Consider the following 16,083-nt stretch of genomic DNA (forward strand, 5'->3'; position numbering starts at 1 on the left):
GGATTAATTTTGTCAGGTGTGCTTATGACAAGAGTAGCTACTATCTCAGAAGGGATAGTTTACAAGGGCTGGAATGATTAGCCCAATTGTTTTGTTTCATAATTAATTTTGTTTATTCATGGATGAAGCTGTGATTTCTGCCTGGAACTAGAAAATTAATCTCTGATAGCCATTGTGAAAAACAAAATTACTCTTCTAGAACCACCATTGTTTTCCGTGAGGAGCGCAATCTTAAGTCTGTAGAATCCTGCCTGATGATATAGTGAATATATGTGTGTTTATAAATATATGAGACCTTAGAGTTCTTGGTTTTTCTTTTAAGTTAAACCTCAAAGTACAACACTTTATCACGCATTACTTTCAAGAAAAGAATAGGACAGACTTGAGTCTGCTGACTGAAATCTCTTTGTATGTGTTTGTTAATTAATAGGACAGGTATTTTTGTGTTATGGAACAGGACTTTTGATTTTGTACTAGTCAAGGCTGTTACTCTTGAATTTGGTAGAATTTGATTCTGGTGACGGGTAGCTGGGAAGAGCATATACATACACATATATACCTGTTCTTTATAGACTTTGCAATCTTTCTAGTAATGATCAGTAAATTCACTTTATTACTGTAACTGTTATTTATTGCATGGATGTGTGCAGTAAGTCACCTTGGGAATTACAGACATAGTAGCAGTGCCTCTGGCACATTGTTTACTAGAACAGCGGGAAGCAACTCTGATCAGTTTATTTGTTTCTAACACTATCTGTCTTCTATCTGGAACCTTTTAAATAGCTTAAGTTAAAATTAACTGGTGCTAAGAACAGTTCAAGCTTTAACTTCTCGGATTTACATTTTCCATGAGATTTTGTTATTTGGTGAGTCTTGCAGGTTTTGTAGAATCTAATTGTTTCTTTGAGTTTCTGCTTACTACAGAGGCAAAAAATATCCTAAGATGACAATCAGCCCTTGAGTTCAAGATAAAACTTGCATTTTGATACAGTTATATGTGAACTCTACAAAAAGCAATCTGTAGACAGTTGTGCGTTCAGCATCTTGAAAAACATGCATATGAAAGTAAGGTAAAATGTGTGGTACGATGTTACCTGTAAAGAATTAACAATGGACTTGCTAATGGTAACACCATTTGACAAAATAATTGCCTGCTGCATTTAACTTACGGAGGCTATGCTGTTTAAAAACCCCATTTATTCTGTTACACCATCCATGTTCAGAGATTCTAGATGCTATTATCTAAGAAGGAATAGGTAAAGGCTATTTTTCATTAATAATAAAATGATTCATTGAGACTAAAAAGATAATTAAAGGGTTTATAGCTAAATGACTAAAGATATAAAGTGAAAGATAATTTTAGCTTATTAAGATATTGTATTGAATATGGCAAGGATAAAATGCATAGAAAATAGTATGTGTAAAACAATAAAAATGAGACAGTGAACATAGGAGCGTCTTGGATGTATTTAAGTGCAAAATAAAGCTGCTTAATATTTATTCCAGATTATTAAAAATCCTTACCTAAAGGATAAGATACGTTTTTTTCATCCTATTAATTTCCACCTGTGGTGAAAACTCCCAACTGGCTTTGGTGGTTTGCTCCCTTTCCTCTGCCAAAAAACCTGGCAAAACATGGTGGTTGCGGATTCCCTTGAGAGCTGGTACTTGGGTCTTTGCTTGCTTGGAGACTGGATTCTGACTCGAGTCATCGCCAGCCCTGGTGTGCTCTTGCTGGCTGGGGGCTGGCAGCCGTTGGCCTGTGGAGCTTTGAGGTCGGTTTTCATAGGGATGTGCCATGAAGGTGCAGGAACAACTACCATGCACTTAGCTATTTTTGAACTCTGTTCTCTAAAATCCTCTGCTTCCCACGAAATTTCAGGTGACCAAATGCTTACCATCACCTTGTCATCGTCTTTTCCTTCCTTCTTCCTTTTCCATGGGACCTCTGTCTTCCTACCTGTTTACAGATACCATCCTTTGATTTTTTTTTTTTTTCTAGATTGAAAGAGTCAAACATTTTTAGTATGGTTGTTTCATTTACTCTTCTCAAAAGTAAGATACATTACTGCTCCTATTATGCAGTGATTTAGAATGCTGCTGCACAATACTGCTGTGCTCTGAACTCGAGGAAGCAGTACCAAAATGTACCAGAATGTTTTTCTGTACAGCAACAATCACAGAATCATAGACTGGCCTAGGCTGGAAGGGACCTTAGAGATCATTTAATCCAACCTCCCTGTCATGGGCAGGGATGCCTCTCAACTAGATCAGGCAACACATGGGGACCAAACAGGGATCGAACCCACGATCTTAGTGTTATCAGCACCACGCTCAACCGACTGAGCTAACTGGCCCCCCAGTTAGTGATAACAATTCATATTGTCCAGGCGCAGAATCCTTTTAACATATTTCAGAGCTCAAAAGATGGTGTGTATGTATTGTTGAGGATGTATCAACTGCTTCTGGGTTGTAGGCAAAAGTGGTTCCCAAATATCCGGGAGCTGCAGGACTGAGCGTTTCCATGTAATAGTTGCGTAAGATGGAAACCTGTCCCTGTGGCTCAGCTGAGTGATGGCTCCTGGCTGCTGCAGGTTTAAATAGCAGGAGAGAGACCCCAGGGCCGGTCCTGGTTTGGCCCAGCCCGATACGTCAAGTTGGTGGTTGTGTATGAGACGTGCGAGAGAGGGAGGTGCGCAACTGGGACGTCATGTGCTGGAGATGCTGCTGGGTGATGGTGTTGTGGAAGGCATGAAGGAAATACGTGAGGGTTCCTCAGCTTTCAGAAAGTTGTGACCCGTGACAGTTCACATGTGGTGCCAAGACTGACAGTGACTGTGTAGTGGCTTATGACTTGGCCAGTGCAAGATCCCCTGGCTTGTACTGTCCTTAACTTGGAAAAAAAGTAAAGATGCAGGAAAAACGGCTCCTTCCCCCTTTGTTTGGTGGAATTTGGTTTGACTGACTTCCCCCTCTGTGTTGCTACTTTCTGTAAGGGAAGAACTGTAGCAATATTTAGATTGATGATCAAATTCATGAAGATCAATGAGATTTTTATCCCTGACCTCAGTGTAGCCGGGTACCTGTGTTATCCCCTGCTCCAGGGACTCCGCTCAGAGCTCTCTGTGTGACAGGACACAAGCTCTTATTCTTCAAAAAGAGGAGATTGTTAGGCATCTCCTACTGTTAGTGAGGAACCTCAGCAATTCATCCTCTGCTGACAGGCTTAACAAACTGCTTACAGCCATCTGTCAGATCAGTTAAATTGCTTAATTCTTGTGTGTACAGTGCTTCTTGTCCAGAGCAATGGTCAGTAATAACACATGGGGATATAATTGTCAGCAGTACTTGATGCAAACACCTACCTAAAAGAGCATGTCTCTAAAAGGGAAACATCTCAGGATTAGTTAGATAGTAGCATTGACACAAGTGTGCAGGTGGTATGTTTCATTCCAGAGTAATTTTTTTGTTACAGAGTTATTTTTTTTTCTTCGTTTTCTTCTGCCTGCACAGACCACTTTCTGATTCTGAACAGATCAACCTTTTAAAGAAAGCAAGACTATATATTCAGCAACAGAAATACAATGAAGCGGTAAGTCTGGTTTTGCTGTATGCCTTCTAGAAACATTTTACAGAAACTTTTGTTATATGTAAATATTTAGATTTGTTTAACTTGAAATGAAACTGGAAAATAGAACTTTTTTTTTTCTTTCCTTATGATGATGCACAACTCACTTATTAGCACAAATGAAAATCCACTGTAAGTCTCCAAAATTTTACATGTTGATGTCAGCTCTAATGATTAATACTGACTTGCTGTGAGTTTTTTCTTCATACTTGTTAAACTGCTTGTTATATGTTAGTATACTATTGTATACTAACACGGAGTGAACGTTTTTATTTTCTGCCCTAGAGAAGGCTAAACTGAGAGAAAAACTGAGGAATGTAGTTAATGTCCATACTTTTTCAGCTGCTAGTTGTGTGGAAAAAAAAGTATGATGTCTTGCTCCATCATAGATCCTGCTGTGTTTACTCCTTTTACCTGAACCAGCTGTTCTTGTTTTCAGTTTGTCAGAGACTGGGAGCCATATGTGGAATCATTCTGTGCTTCCCAGTTCTGGTATTACTTTCCTAAGCATTTGCTACCACTCCCTGTGCAACAGGGTGCTCAATGGGTGCAGTTCAGCAGCACTCGTACTCTAACATTCACAGAAATCATTTATAGTGCTAAATGATATGAAGAAGTCTTAAATTTTAACAGGTTTTAGTTGGTCACTGACTTCTGTGTACATTAGAAAGCTGAATATGTAAGATTACGATTAACCTTCCTCGATGCATGGAAGACCAATTTCATTGCTTGTTCGGGTTCAGCTATCTTTTCCCTACTAGGTTTCTCAGGGTAACAAATTACTGTTTTATCCAAAGTACAGCTAAATCTATTATCATCATGCCATTTTTACCTCACTGTAAGTTGGAAATAGTTCTGTTTCAGTCAGTGAATTTATTTTGCTGTGGGATGAGATTTTTCTTTCTAGTTTCCTGGTACTACCGCTTGGCTGTGACGCATATTTGTGGGAGACGTTTTAGACATTTCAGGAGTAGAACCTGCAAGTTCGTTATACGTAAATTTTATCCCTCATTCAGTTGAGTGCCCCATGTGTTCAGGTTCATTCTTGCTCACTAACACGTCGGGCTTGTGCCTGTGCCCTGGTTACCCTCAGCTTCTGAAAGCGCAGTGCAGAAAGGTGGGTGCATGAGCAGCTGCTGGCGTAGAGCTGATTCTCTCAACTGTGCAACTCTGAGCATTGCAAATACGCGTTTAGAATTTCCCCAGGAACGACGTGATTTGGGGTGGCCAAGGGCAATGACAAAGAAGCCAGGTGATGCTTGGCTTTGTGTGCCAAAGCAGTGGGTACTGCAGCAGCTGATGCTGGCCAAAGCGCTCTACCTGGGTGTGGAGGGGACACATGTGCCAAGAGGGCCAGAGCTACACGAGCTTGAGCTCCACATGCTGTTGGCTGGATCAAATTGCGAACCGGAGCTTACCCTGTTCTAAACTGATGTTTATATGTTTTTCTCCCTCTAGGTATCTCTGTGCAAAACCCTGATTAACCTTGCTTTGGAAGGCTTGTCTTATTACCATACCTATGACAGATTATTCCTGGGTTTCAGTATTGCAGTGGGGTTTGTGGGCTGGACAACTTACGTGATTTTGGTGATTATCAAGACCCATACAAGTCTGACCAAGGCTGTCCAGGCTAATAATGAGGTAGGTCAGAAATATGCAATCTTTTTTATTTTTTTTTCCTGTTAGTTTTTAGTACTGTATGTATGCTCAGTCTCTCTGTGGAGGACAAATTGCACACCTTCCACCTCTCTTGACTACACGTGGAAACTGGCAAGCCATGGAGTTTTCTAGGTGCTGTAATCCTATGTGGTATTACTGTTTGGTCCATTTATTAGGATCAGTGTTCCTAAGATGTGTACATCTGAGTATGCAATACTGAACTTTCTCAGTTTCTTCCTTCCTACAGCTGTGCATTTTACTAGATGCTAATGCAAATGTAAGCAAACATAGTGATTTAAAACTATTAGAGGGTTTGTCTTTTAGCCAGTAGTCAATTTTCAGCATTAATTGTAGTAAAGTCAGGACTTTATTGTAATAATACTTGTTTGGAAGAACACAGACTTCAGACTTCCGTTTTGTTTTTTGTTCTTTAGGGCAAAAAAAAAAAAAAAGCATTTAAATTATTTTATTCCTGTCCTCTTTGGCAATGTGAAATCAGTTTCCAGAAGCTGTACAGTCCAATCACAGCTTTTTAAAAATGTATAAGCTGTTTTAGCATAAAGGTGAACTGTGGTTTCACAGATTGACTCGCTCTGCTCTTTTGTGATTTGCAAGGGTTCAGCAGGAGACATTAAAGATGAAGCAAGCTCATTTTGACAAGATTATTATGGTTTGATTTTTCACAAAGTACAAAATCCTAGGAAATTCATTTACTTTCAGTCATTCATCAGGAAAAAAGATACCTCAGAAAGAGAACAGGGAAAAAGCTATCGTTTCCCCAGAGAAGGACTAAAGCCTTGAGGGAGAGAAATAAATTCTTGAACTTTGGGAGATTTTTTTTGTTTCAGAATAAAAGGAATTGTTTCATTTGATAGTATAAATGAGAATGAGCACTCACTTAGCATCTTTACTGGTTTCAATATATTACTCTGAGAAAATTCCTGTCATGCTATCTTGAGATTTTTACTACTGGCTGAAATGAGATAGTGTTGGGCTTTAATGAAAATGATCAAACAAAATTGAAATGGAAAATATTCATAAGTGCTGTACTACATGATTTAGATTTTCTTTCATCAAATAACTGAGAAATAATCTGAGATACATGTTATGTTAGATATGAACAAAATAATTACAATAAATAGACTGAGTATAGGACACTTTAATAACTGCCTTAAGTAAAAGCTTCATGTTTTTATTTGACATCGCATTTTCATTTTGTATATTGATTTTACTTGTTGAAGACAAATTTTATGCTAGTGACACTAGTGGAAAAAGAAATATTAGGTTTCGTATTTCCTTGTTTATAGATTTATTTTTTTCCCTTCGTGTTAGTAAGAGACCTTTTTCTGTATAAACCTTTTTTAGTGCTCCTAAATACTTAGGAAATCACAGTGTGAGGCTAATGCTTTGTGTATGGAAGTTATTTGGTTTATAGCTAGTATTGGAGGTATTTAAAGAATTTTGCTGAGAAACTAATCCATCATTGACAAAATCTTCTGCAGAGCACAGTCTTAAAAAATCTGAACAGAGCCTCTGCATAATGAAACTGCGTATTCTGTATATATCATCTTTAGAAGTTTTTTGTGGCTTGTGCTGCATATGAAAAAAATAGTTTCTTTTAAAGTAGTCTGTTGTTTCATTTAGCAAGAACCCTAACCTTTTAATTGACCTTTAAATATCCACAGAAAATGCGAATCTAGTTTCCATTTTCAGTGTGTGAACAGCTCTGTTGGACTCTATGATATTTATATCTTTACATGGAATAAAAAGTTGATTGTATGTGTTTACTCATTCAATGATAAATTACATTGTGTACATATATCTGTACATATTCATTCTGTCTATATGTCAGCAAATGTAAAATTTAAAAGCAATTAAATTGCATTAGGTCAGCTTTCAGTATGATGTTTTTCCTTACTTTAATGACATATCTTAGCAGAAATGCTACTTTAAAAATCATTTCGTGCTTGCATTTGCTGTCAGTTTAGATTTAGATCAAGGCAGTTGTATAAGTTATGGGGTGGGGGAGAGCAGAAAAATGCTAACCCATCTATGTGAACTGCTAAATGAGTGTGTCGTGGGTTTTCTTCTCAGCGTATTTAACAATAGTCGTGCGTCTGTGTAACTCATTCAAAGAACCTGATTCATGTAGAAGAAAACATTGTCATTTCCTACACAGTACGCTAAAGATTGCTCAGTCACTGAAGCTGCCTTTGCTATGTCAAGTTGCAATACATAAAGGTAGAATGGTTTATTTTAAACTTGTACATAAGCTTCCCTTACTGGTAATTCTTCTGATACCTGCTTGTCCCTAAATACGGAAGAGTAGTTCAGTAACCAGGTAAGAGGCAGATGCACATTGTTTGTTCTTTGCACAAACGAGAGGTTGCTGCTACCTAATGGTTAAGGACTAGCCTACCTGTCTGAGATTACATATTTCAAAAATTTCCTTTCTTTCTTTGATATTCCTCCTTACAGCTCTCTCAGTCAAAGAGTGTGCTTCTTTGAGTACATAGTAGAGAGTATGTTCTAATCTCATTTCTCCAATGAAGGTTGATCATCACAAGCCTCCTTACATAATTCTCCTAGATGCTGAAGAGTTGGTTCATTTCTAGTAGGAGTTAATGATTTATATTTTAATTCCATTCGTTCTCTTACAAATGTCTTGAGCGGTAGAAGGAAATACGTGCTAATGGAATTTTCATTAAACATTTTGATTGTAACGCTATGAACTTGAACTCGGAATGTTTTCTCCAAGTCTGGTTTTAGAATCTAAATTGAAGTGAAATCTTTTGGCAAAGACCCTTAGCATCCCTCACCCGCAATGGAATTTGAGTATCCATTGAATGTAAATAACACTGTACGCATTGGGCTTCCAGACTGTACGTGTGTCCTTTGCCTGTGCAGATTTTACTGCAGGACCTTATGTAGAGGCATATTTAGAATTAGATTTTCATATCCTACTGTTGAGGTGTTTTTTCATCTGGCAGGAAGCAGCGTCCAGAATTGTGTAGATAGGCACAAGGCATCTTGAATGTCTATATTAACATAGCATTTGTTTTACTGTGTAACTAACAAATGGAAAGTCAAGTGTATTTTAAAACATTTTGTAATGTTTGTCCAACCATTTCTTTTTCAGGAATCCACTATTCTCTTCTACGGTTTTGCCTTTGTTGGAATGATAATAGCTTTTTTCCTGTTGATTCAAACATGTCCTTGGACATACTATGTGTACTGTCTCCTGCCAGTACCAGTCTGGTATGCGGTTGCAAGAGAGTAAGTAAAGAATACATTTTATGAAGAATATTTTATAAAACCAAGTCCATGCTTCCTTTTTGTTGACAATTTTTCCCCCCAGGTTTGGGAGAAGAAGTTTGGTATAATGATATTAATGTTCCTGAAAAGCTTCCTGAGACATTCCAGAGGACTCTGGTTTATATTCCACTTGACATGCAGAGTAGTTTCCAGACTGACGGATAGAGCTGCCATGTTTTCTATTAGCAAAAATTAATTAATGTCTTTCCAGGATGAAATGTTTTTAGTACTCTCATAACTGTAGCAAAGAGATGCTAAAGTCTTTGGCAAATACCTGTAGCAGATGACTTTTTTTTTTTTGTAAAATGGGACAGGTAGTTACTTCTCTTCAGTAACTGTGAAATCATCTGATCCTACAAAATGTCAAGTATGCTGAACTCCAGCTGTTTTTGCAGAACATGTGCCAGTCGTGATGAGGACTGTACTCTGATATTGAAACAAATTTGTCTTGTTTGGTCTCCTTTTCCTACAAATCCAAACCCACTTGTTACCTTTTGATTTCTATTACTGACCTAATCTACTAGGAATTCTGTAGAGACAAACTTGGTATTATTCATAGAAAATGAGATCAACTGCAGTTACATAATGAGCTGCTTCATAAAACACTGGAAAAGCTAACTGAGGATTTTTTTCTCTCTAAAGCTTCTGAACCTTTCATCAGTTTTGATGGACATTAAGCACAGCATAACAGAAAATGTTCATAAACTTGGAGTCAGTTTGGATAAAGAATAATGTGAAGCTTGTCCAAATGGTGATGGAGATGTGCCAGAAATGGAAGGGGAAAAAGCTGAAGGGTTTTATTGTAGATTTTGTATCAAATAAAACTGGGCAGAAGGAGCCTCAGGCCATCACCCAATCTATTTCTAAACAGCAGGCAGGATCAGCAATACCTGAAAATTTTTTTTTGCTCTGACCCCTCCTTGCCTTTCAAAGGTAAAAGTCTGTATTATTCCTGTTTTTTAAAAATAATTACTGTCTTGTTAAATCATTTTGAACAGAATTCCTGTTATTCAAGACCTTGCTGCAAATCTCTTGTCACTTCATGTCACTCAGTCTATAGGATTCCTCTTGGTTTCTATGCTGGGAATTGAAATACTAGTAAGTATTTTATCCGTGTGTCTCAACACGATATCTCATTGCTAGCATTCTACCTCTTTGAGGAAACTGAAAGTTTATTAATGTCTTTTTTTTTTTTTTTTCAATCTTCTGTTGGATTGTTGTTTGGGTTTTTTTTAGGTTTTCAGCTTTTTCTACCGCTCTGCACTTACTATTGGTCTCCTTGTCTTTGCTGGCTGGCCAGTGATCACACACCTCTGGGTTCAAGCAAAGGTACTGTATTACTGTGCTTAAAAAGAGCATTTTAAATGGCTAACAGCTGATTGCATCTGAGGATGTTGGGACTGGTCCCTTTGAAATGCTACTTTAGATTCTTGTTTAGTTATGCTCTTATTCTGATCTCTGTCGTAAGCAGCATGTAGCAAGGCAAAGAAGTTTAATATACCTGGGTAGATCTCTTGTACAAGATAAGTAAAATGACTGCTTAACAACTTCAGGGTGGCTGTGAGTTAGCTATTAGTTTTCTTGTTTTAATGATAACTGAAAAATGACTGACTTAAATTCTGTGTATTTCGTATGATTTCATTGAATTTTCACCAAAAAAAGTCACAAAAAGCCACAAAAAGCGTTGGCATGCATATTTAGAGAAATATGATAATTTATTGGGGGAAAAAAATTGACGATAGTTGAAAAATGCTTGTCAATTCATTATTGTTTGCAGTCAGCTGGCACACATCGTTCCTCAGGGGCAGCTTTTCGTACTGTTTTTCCCAGGAAGAAACTTTGCTTTTGTAAATATGACTGTGAAGTGGCACAACCTTCAGTATAAGTGACATTTCTTCCCTTAGTTTATTCAGGCGTCTCTTATTTCACAGGGTTCTGGGGTAACATTAACATTTTAATTAAAACAAAAAAAAATTGGAGTTCGGTTGCTAAGTCTTGCTCTGCAAGAGCTGTTCAAGATGAAGGCTTGTGTGTGTTTGTTTAGAATTTTTTTTATTGTATCTGAGTAATTAAGGAACTTGTCTTAAAGATACATATGCACAGAAGGTGTTTTGTAGAACTGAAAATTTCTTCTTGGGAACTTGAATCTGACTTGAGTTTGAAATCATTAAGTGATATAGCTCTTGATGTCTTTATTTCAAGTAAACCACTTGGGATAGCGTTTTCCTTCCTTCTAGCAAAGAATTTAGAGAACTACTTAAACGATTATGGTGGTTAAATCAAATGGCATTCAGATTCAAAAACTGGCAAGTGTTTCCGTATTGCTAGAGAACAGGTAATTAATTAGCTGCTGCCAACTTGTGCTTTCTGTCATAAGGTTCCTCATCAACTTTCTGGCAACTTCAGTGTGTGTGAAGGCCACACTTTGAGCAACTGCTTTTAAGTATAATCTTAGCTTTAATTCACATTGTCTTTGATAGGATTTTGACAGCTGTGTAAATGAGGTTCTCTTTGTATTAAGGTGAAGTGCTGTAATACCAATGACCCTTCGCACTTTTTTCAGTCAATTTTACTTTTGATAGACGCAGTGTGTATTTTATCTGTGGGAGTAGTTCGCTGAAGTACTTTTTTCCTGATTAAACTATTGTCTGTCCACGTGACCACCAAGTAAAATCTCATTTGGTTTTCTTTTAGACAACAGCATTGATCTGGACTCTTCTGTGTGTGCTCCTGGCAATATTTCCCTTAATGCCTGTTGTAGGAAGAGAAGCGAACATTCCTCTGGTGTAAGAATGTCATGTTATGCTTTAAACTTTTTTTTCCCTCTTTGATATTCAAAATTTAGGCTAATTTTTGATATGTGTTGGGAATTGTATTATTGAAAACTGACTGAGACAGAAATTGAGAATTTAAATAACATGATTTTAGAGACCTCAGTTATTCGTGAGTGTGAACGAGCATAGACTTGTAATTCTTTTTGCCACATTGATTTGCTCTTTTCATTATTCTGTAATTTCTTGTTGAGGGAAACATTTCTCACCATACAAAAATTTACAAATATTATGTGAAAACTAAGGTCATCATTAAAGAAGGAGCTTCACTGGGGTGCAAACATGGTAAATGGCACTGACATATGTGAATAAGAACATTTATTCAAAAGCAGTTTGAAAGCATCTTTCTCAATTCCCCCTCCATCTAATTTTGAATAATCTGACTTGGAATAGCCCTCTGCACCTAATGAGATATTGAGGGAAATAGAAAAAGTAGGATAAGCAGAGCTCTCTTCTTCCTCAGTGTCTCCTTTGTCTCTTCATTTTCCAATTCTGTTTTCTCTGTTCTGCATTTTCCTTTCTGGTGTCACTTGTTTGATTTTCTACAGTTGTTGATTTGCGTTATTCCCTAGCACATCTTTATTACTTGTCCCTCTCTTCCCGTGAGCTCCTCTTTGATCAAACAAGCATTCTCTCCTGTCTGGATGCAATCCAGGTGGTTGGCCTGAAGGCTTGAGGTATCATTGCAGTTAACTGCAGAGAGAGGCTCGAATTGACCTAGGCAGCAGCAGCTCCTTCTGCTTTCTGGCAGAAGATACCCTGTGGCTTATCAGAGACAGGGTGCCTGATCCTCAGTAAAATGTGAGATTTGAGTGGTAATATGTGAATGCAGATAGAATTATGAGCCCACATGTTGCCAAAATTGTTGACTTCTGCTTTGATATTTTCAGTGTGATCTAAATCTGTATATTGAATCCCCTTCTAGTCTTTATACTTAGGCATGTTAGAAGTATCCAGAACAGATTTGCGTTTGCAAATACCTGTATGTATTTCTGCTGGTCCAAACTGAAGGGTTTTTATTCTTTGGAAAATTAGAGCATGGCTTGGAAATGAAATGTTATTAAATTGCCTTCAGATCTTCCTTCTGACACTTTACATTCACCTTACCTAGCCTGTACATCTTCCTATTTATTCTCCTAATGAAACATGTACCTCGGAAACAGTTTCTGCATGTCTGAATCTTGTCAAGGGAGTTTTTAAGCCAAAAAATCTGGGTCATGTTGGGTCATGGACTGGACCTGATGATCTCAGAGGTCTTTTCCAGCCTCAATAATTCTGTGATTCTGTGAAGCAACAGTTTAAAAATATGTGTTTATGTGAAACTTCAGGATATTGAAGATAAGGAGATGCTGAGAGAGAAAATACAGGAGGGAAAAATTAGAGTGCCAGTGATAAACAGGTGCATTTATGACATCTTTTCTTGAGCAGTGGCAGTGTATGTCAGGTCAAGGCTTCTCCACTCGATTAATAAACCTTGTATGGTATGAACAGGGAGCTTCTTACTCAGTCATAAAAAGAAAGTGTACAGGAGGTGAAAGCAGGGTCAGATGACCCAGGAGGAATGCAGAGGTGCTGTCTGAATATGCAGGATAGGTTAGGAAAGCCAGAGCTGTCCTGGAGTGACATGTGGTCTGGGATGTCAAGCGCAACAAGACAGTGTACAGCGGGAAAAGGGAGACTAGGGAAAATGTGGCCCTGCTGCAGATTGGGATGGGAATGTGGTGATAAATGACACAGAAAAGTCTGAATCCTGCTTTTGCGTCTGTCTTTACTGGTAAGAACCTCACCCTTCAGCCTGCTGAGACCTGTGGGAAAGTCTGAAGCAAGGAAGACGTAACCTTGGTGGAAGAGGATCAATTTAAACAAATTGGACATGCACGAGTCTGTGGGCCCTGATGGGGTACACCCAAGGGAGCTGAGGGAGTTGGCCAATGTCACTGTGGTAATCTTTGAAGAGTTGTGGCAATGGCTGGTGAGAGAGGTTCCTGAGGACTGGAAGAGAGTAGATGACATCACTGCTCTCTTCAGGAAGGGCAAGATGGAGGATCCGAATGACTGCAGGCTGGTCAGCTTCACCTCAATCCCTGGAAGGATACTCAAGCAACTAATCCTGGAAGCAAACCATTTCTAAAGATATGAGGGACAAAAAGGTGATTGGGAGTAGTCAGCATGAATTTATGACGGGGAAATTATGCGTGACCAACCTGGAAGCCTTCTAAGATGAGAAGACCGGTTCAGTCAGCCAGGGGAGAGCAATGAATGTTGATTGTTTTGACTTCAGCAAAGATTTTGGTACTGTCTCCTGTAAATTCCTTCATCAGTGATTTTCATACTGTCTCCTGTGAATTACTTGTAGGTTCCACAAAAACATTAGAAGAAACTTTTTCCCTGTGCGGGTGCTGGAGCCCTGGCACAGACTGCCCAGGGAGGTTGTGGAGTCTCCTTCTCTGGAGACATTCAAAACCTGCCTGGACACGTTCCTGTGTGATCTACTGTAGGGGATCCTGCTCTGGCAGGGGGGGCTGGATTAGATGATCTCCAGAGGTCCCTTCCAACCCCTGACATTCTGTGATTCGGTGAAACTGATGATGTACAGGCTAGATCAGTGGACAACGAGGTGGCCTAGAAGCGGGTTTAACTGTCAAGTTCAAAGGACTGTAATCAGTGGCACAAAGTGCAGCTGGAGGCCACTCCCTAGTGGTGTACAGCAGAGATTGATACTGGGGCTCAGTGCCCTTTTAACATCAGATAGGTGCTGGGACAGAATGCACCCTCAATGAGTTTATAGCTGATAAAAAACTGGGAGAAGCAGTCGGTGCAGCAGCTGGATGTGCTGCCTTTCAAAAGGACCTCAACAAGCTGGAGAAATGAGCAGATCAGAAGCTCATGAAGTTCAAAAATGGAAAGTGCGAAGTCCTGTACCTGAGCAGAGATAATTGCCGTGCACCAGGACAGTCTGGGACCAACTGGTTTGACTACGAGCCACCAGTGTGCACCTTGCAGGAAAGGTCAGTGGTATCCTTGGCAACATCAGGATGACGATGGGGAAAGGGATTATTCCTCTCTAGTCAGCCCTAACGAGACCCGTCTGAAAGTGTTATATCCAGTGCTGGGTTCTCCGAGAAGAGAGGTGTGGACGTACTGGCCCAGGTTCAGATTTACTCAGATTAGCAGATGTACTCAACAATGCCAAGCAGTACTTTTTTCCTGTGTTTCTGTGGTGAGTGACAATCTTCCTGTTAGTCTTGCTGTTACATCTAAACAGAGCTATGTAGTTGATAGTGATGGTGGTGTGATTACCCTGTTACGTGACAGACCTGACAAGCCTTGACATGACTAACTTTAGATCACCAATCACTGTTACTGTTTTGTTCAAAATATTATTTGAAGGTAATCAAAAGTACCTAAAAATAATAGGTGACAGATCTGACATGTGGCCAAACTGGAGATTTTAAGGTTTTTTGCTACAGTTATGAAAAAAGCATAAGTGTATTTGTGGATGGCAAGCTTGTGTAACAAAAGCAAGAAATAAAAAAAAAACCCACCCACAAACATACAACCTGCCCTGCCCTGTCCCCTCTGCAAAAAAACCAACCAACCTCTAAAAAAACCCCAAAAAAACTACAAACCACACTTGATTCTCTACTAAATCGTGTTTTTCTAAAGTTGAGTATTGAAGTTTCCTTAATGCATTATGTCTTGATACTGTAATAAATTATTTCATCTTAGCTAAGAACAGTTCTGTGAAAATGTCCTGAACTTTTTGATGATGTTTCCTGGGATTTTATTGTTCTTTTGTTTGTTTTTACAGAATAGCAAGTGGTTTGCTGACTCTTTTGATCTCTTTCTTCCCATTGGCATCTCGTAAAAGTGAAGATAAGTACAGAAATAACCAAGATCGGAAAGTACATTTTTATCAGGTCAGTTGCTACTTTCCAATAATTCTCAATGTTAGAGGACTTTTATGTACAGATTTTTTCATACTTTCTAAGAACATGTTCCTTTCAAGGCCAAAATTTTCAGGAAAATGATTGTTCCTAAGGATTTTCCCCTTGACTATTTCAAGAGGACCACGTGCTCGTGATAACACACGTTTTTAAATATCATAACGCTGTGTTCCCAAAAGCTCGCCCTGTGCATATTTATGTGTATTGATACATAGATGTGCATACATGTTTTGATGCTCTACTTGGAGAGTTTGAGAGTTTGTCCTGCCTTCAGTCTGTGTGCGTAACTTCCAGGGACTTCTGGAGGAACTGAACGTGCACAGTGAGCTTAGGCTTGCTGGTTCAGGGGGATCTTTACTCTTTCTGGCTGTTGAATAACAGTGTGAGACCAATACTGAGCTAGTTTTCAGTTAGTTAAATCTTCTTTCGGATGAAAGATGAATTTTTTTTCTTTATGGCTTCATGAAGTAGTTAGATCTTTTCATAGCAGCTGATCATTAAGTTCTAGAGAGCCTGTAAGATTCTAATAATACCTTGTATGTCTGCTGTCCTCTCTTTTTAAAAAAACCCACCTTATTGCAAGATAATGGTTTTATTTCAAGACCAGCTTTATTGGTTATGACTTAGGTGCTGGTTTCTTATTGAGCTAAGTAATGTGTTGTGTAAGTAATTTAAGTATGGAGGAGGGGAAAGAATAATGAAT

General features: G+C 38.6%; 1 protein-coding gene across 1 annotated transcript in view; it reads left to right on the top strand.

Moving 5' to 3' along the window:
• PIGN (phosphatidylinositol glycan anchor biosynthesis, class N) overlaps window positions 1–11,392 on the top strand; it is a 50,717-nt gene extending 39,325 nt beyond the window's left edge. Inside the window, exons 12-17 of the mRNA XM_009865950.1 lie at window positions 3,514–3,592; window positions 5,087–5,269; window positions 8,427–8,563; window positions 9,601–9,700; window positions 9,839–9,931; window positions 11,297–11,392. Coding sequence (XP_009864252.1) covers window positions 3,514–3,592; window positions 5,087–5,269; window positions 8,427–8,563; window positions 9,601–9,700; window positions 9,839–9,931; window positions 11,297–11,392 — 688 coding nt within the window. The remainder of the gene's footprint in view (window positions 1–3,513; window positions 3,593–5,086; window positions 5,270–8,426; window positions 8,564–9,600; window positions 9,701–9,838; window positions 9,932–11,296) is intronic.
• Window positions 11,393–16,083: the final 4,691 nt, after the last annotated feature.

This window comes from Apaloderma vittatum, unplaced genomic scaffold, assembly GCF_000703405.1.
Source record: "Apaloderma vittatum isolate BGI_N311 unplaced genomic scaffold, ASM70340v1 scaffold3490, whole genome shotgun sequence".
In the NCBI taxonomy this organism is placed as follows: domain Eukaryota; kingdom Metazoa; phylum Chordata; class Aves; order Trogoniformes; family Trogonidae; genus Apaloderma; species Apaloderma vittatum.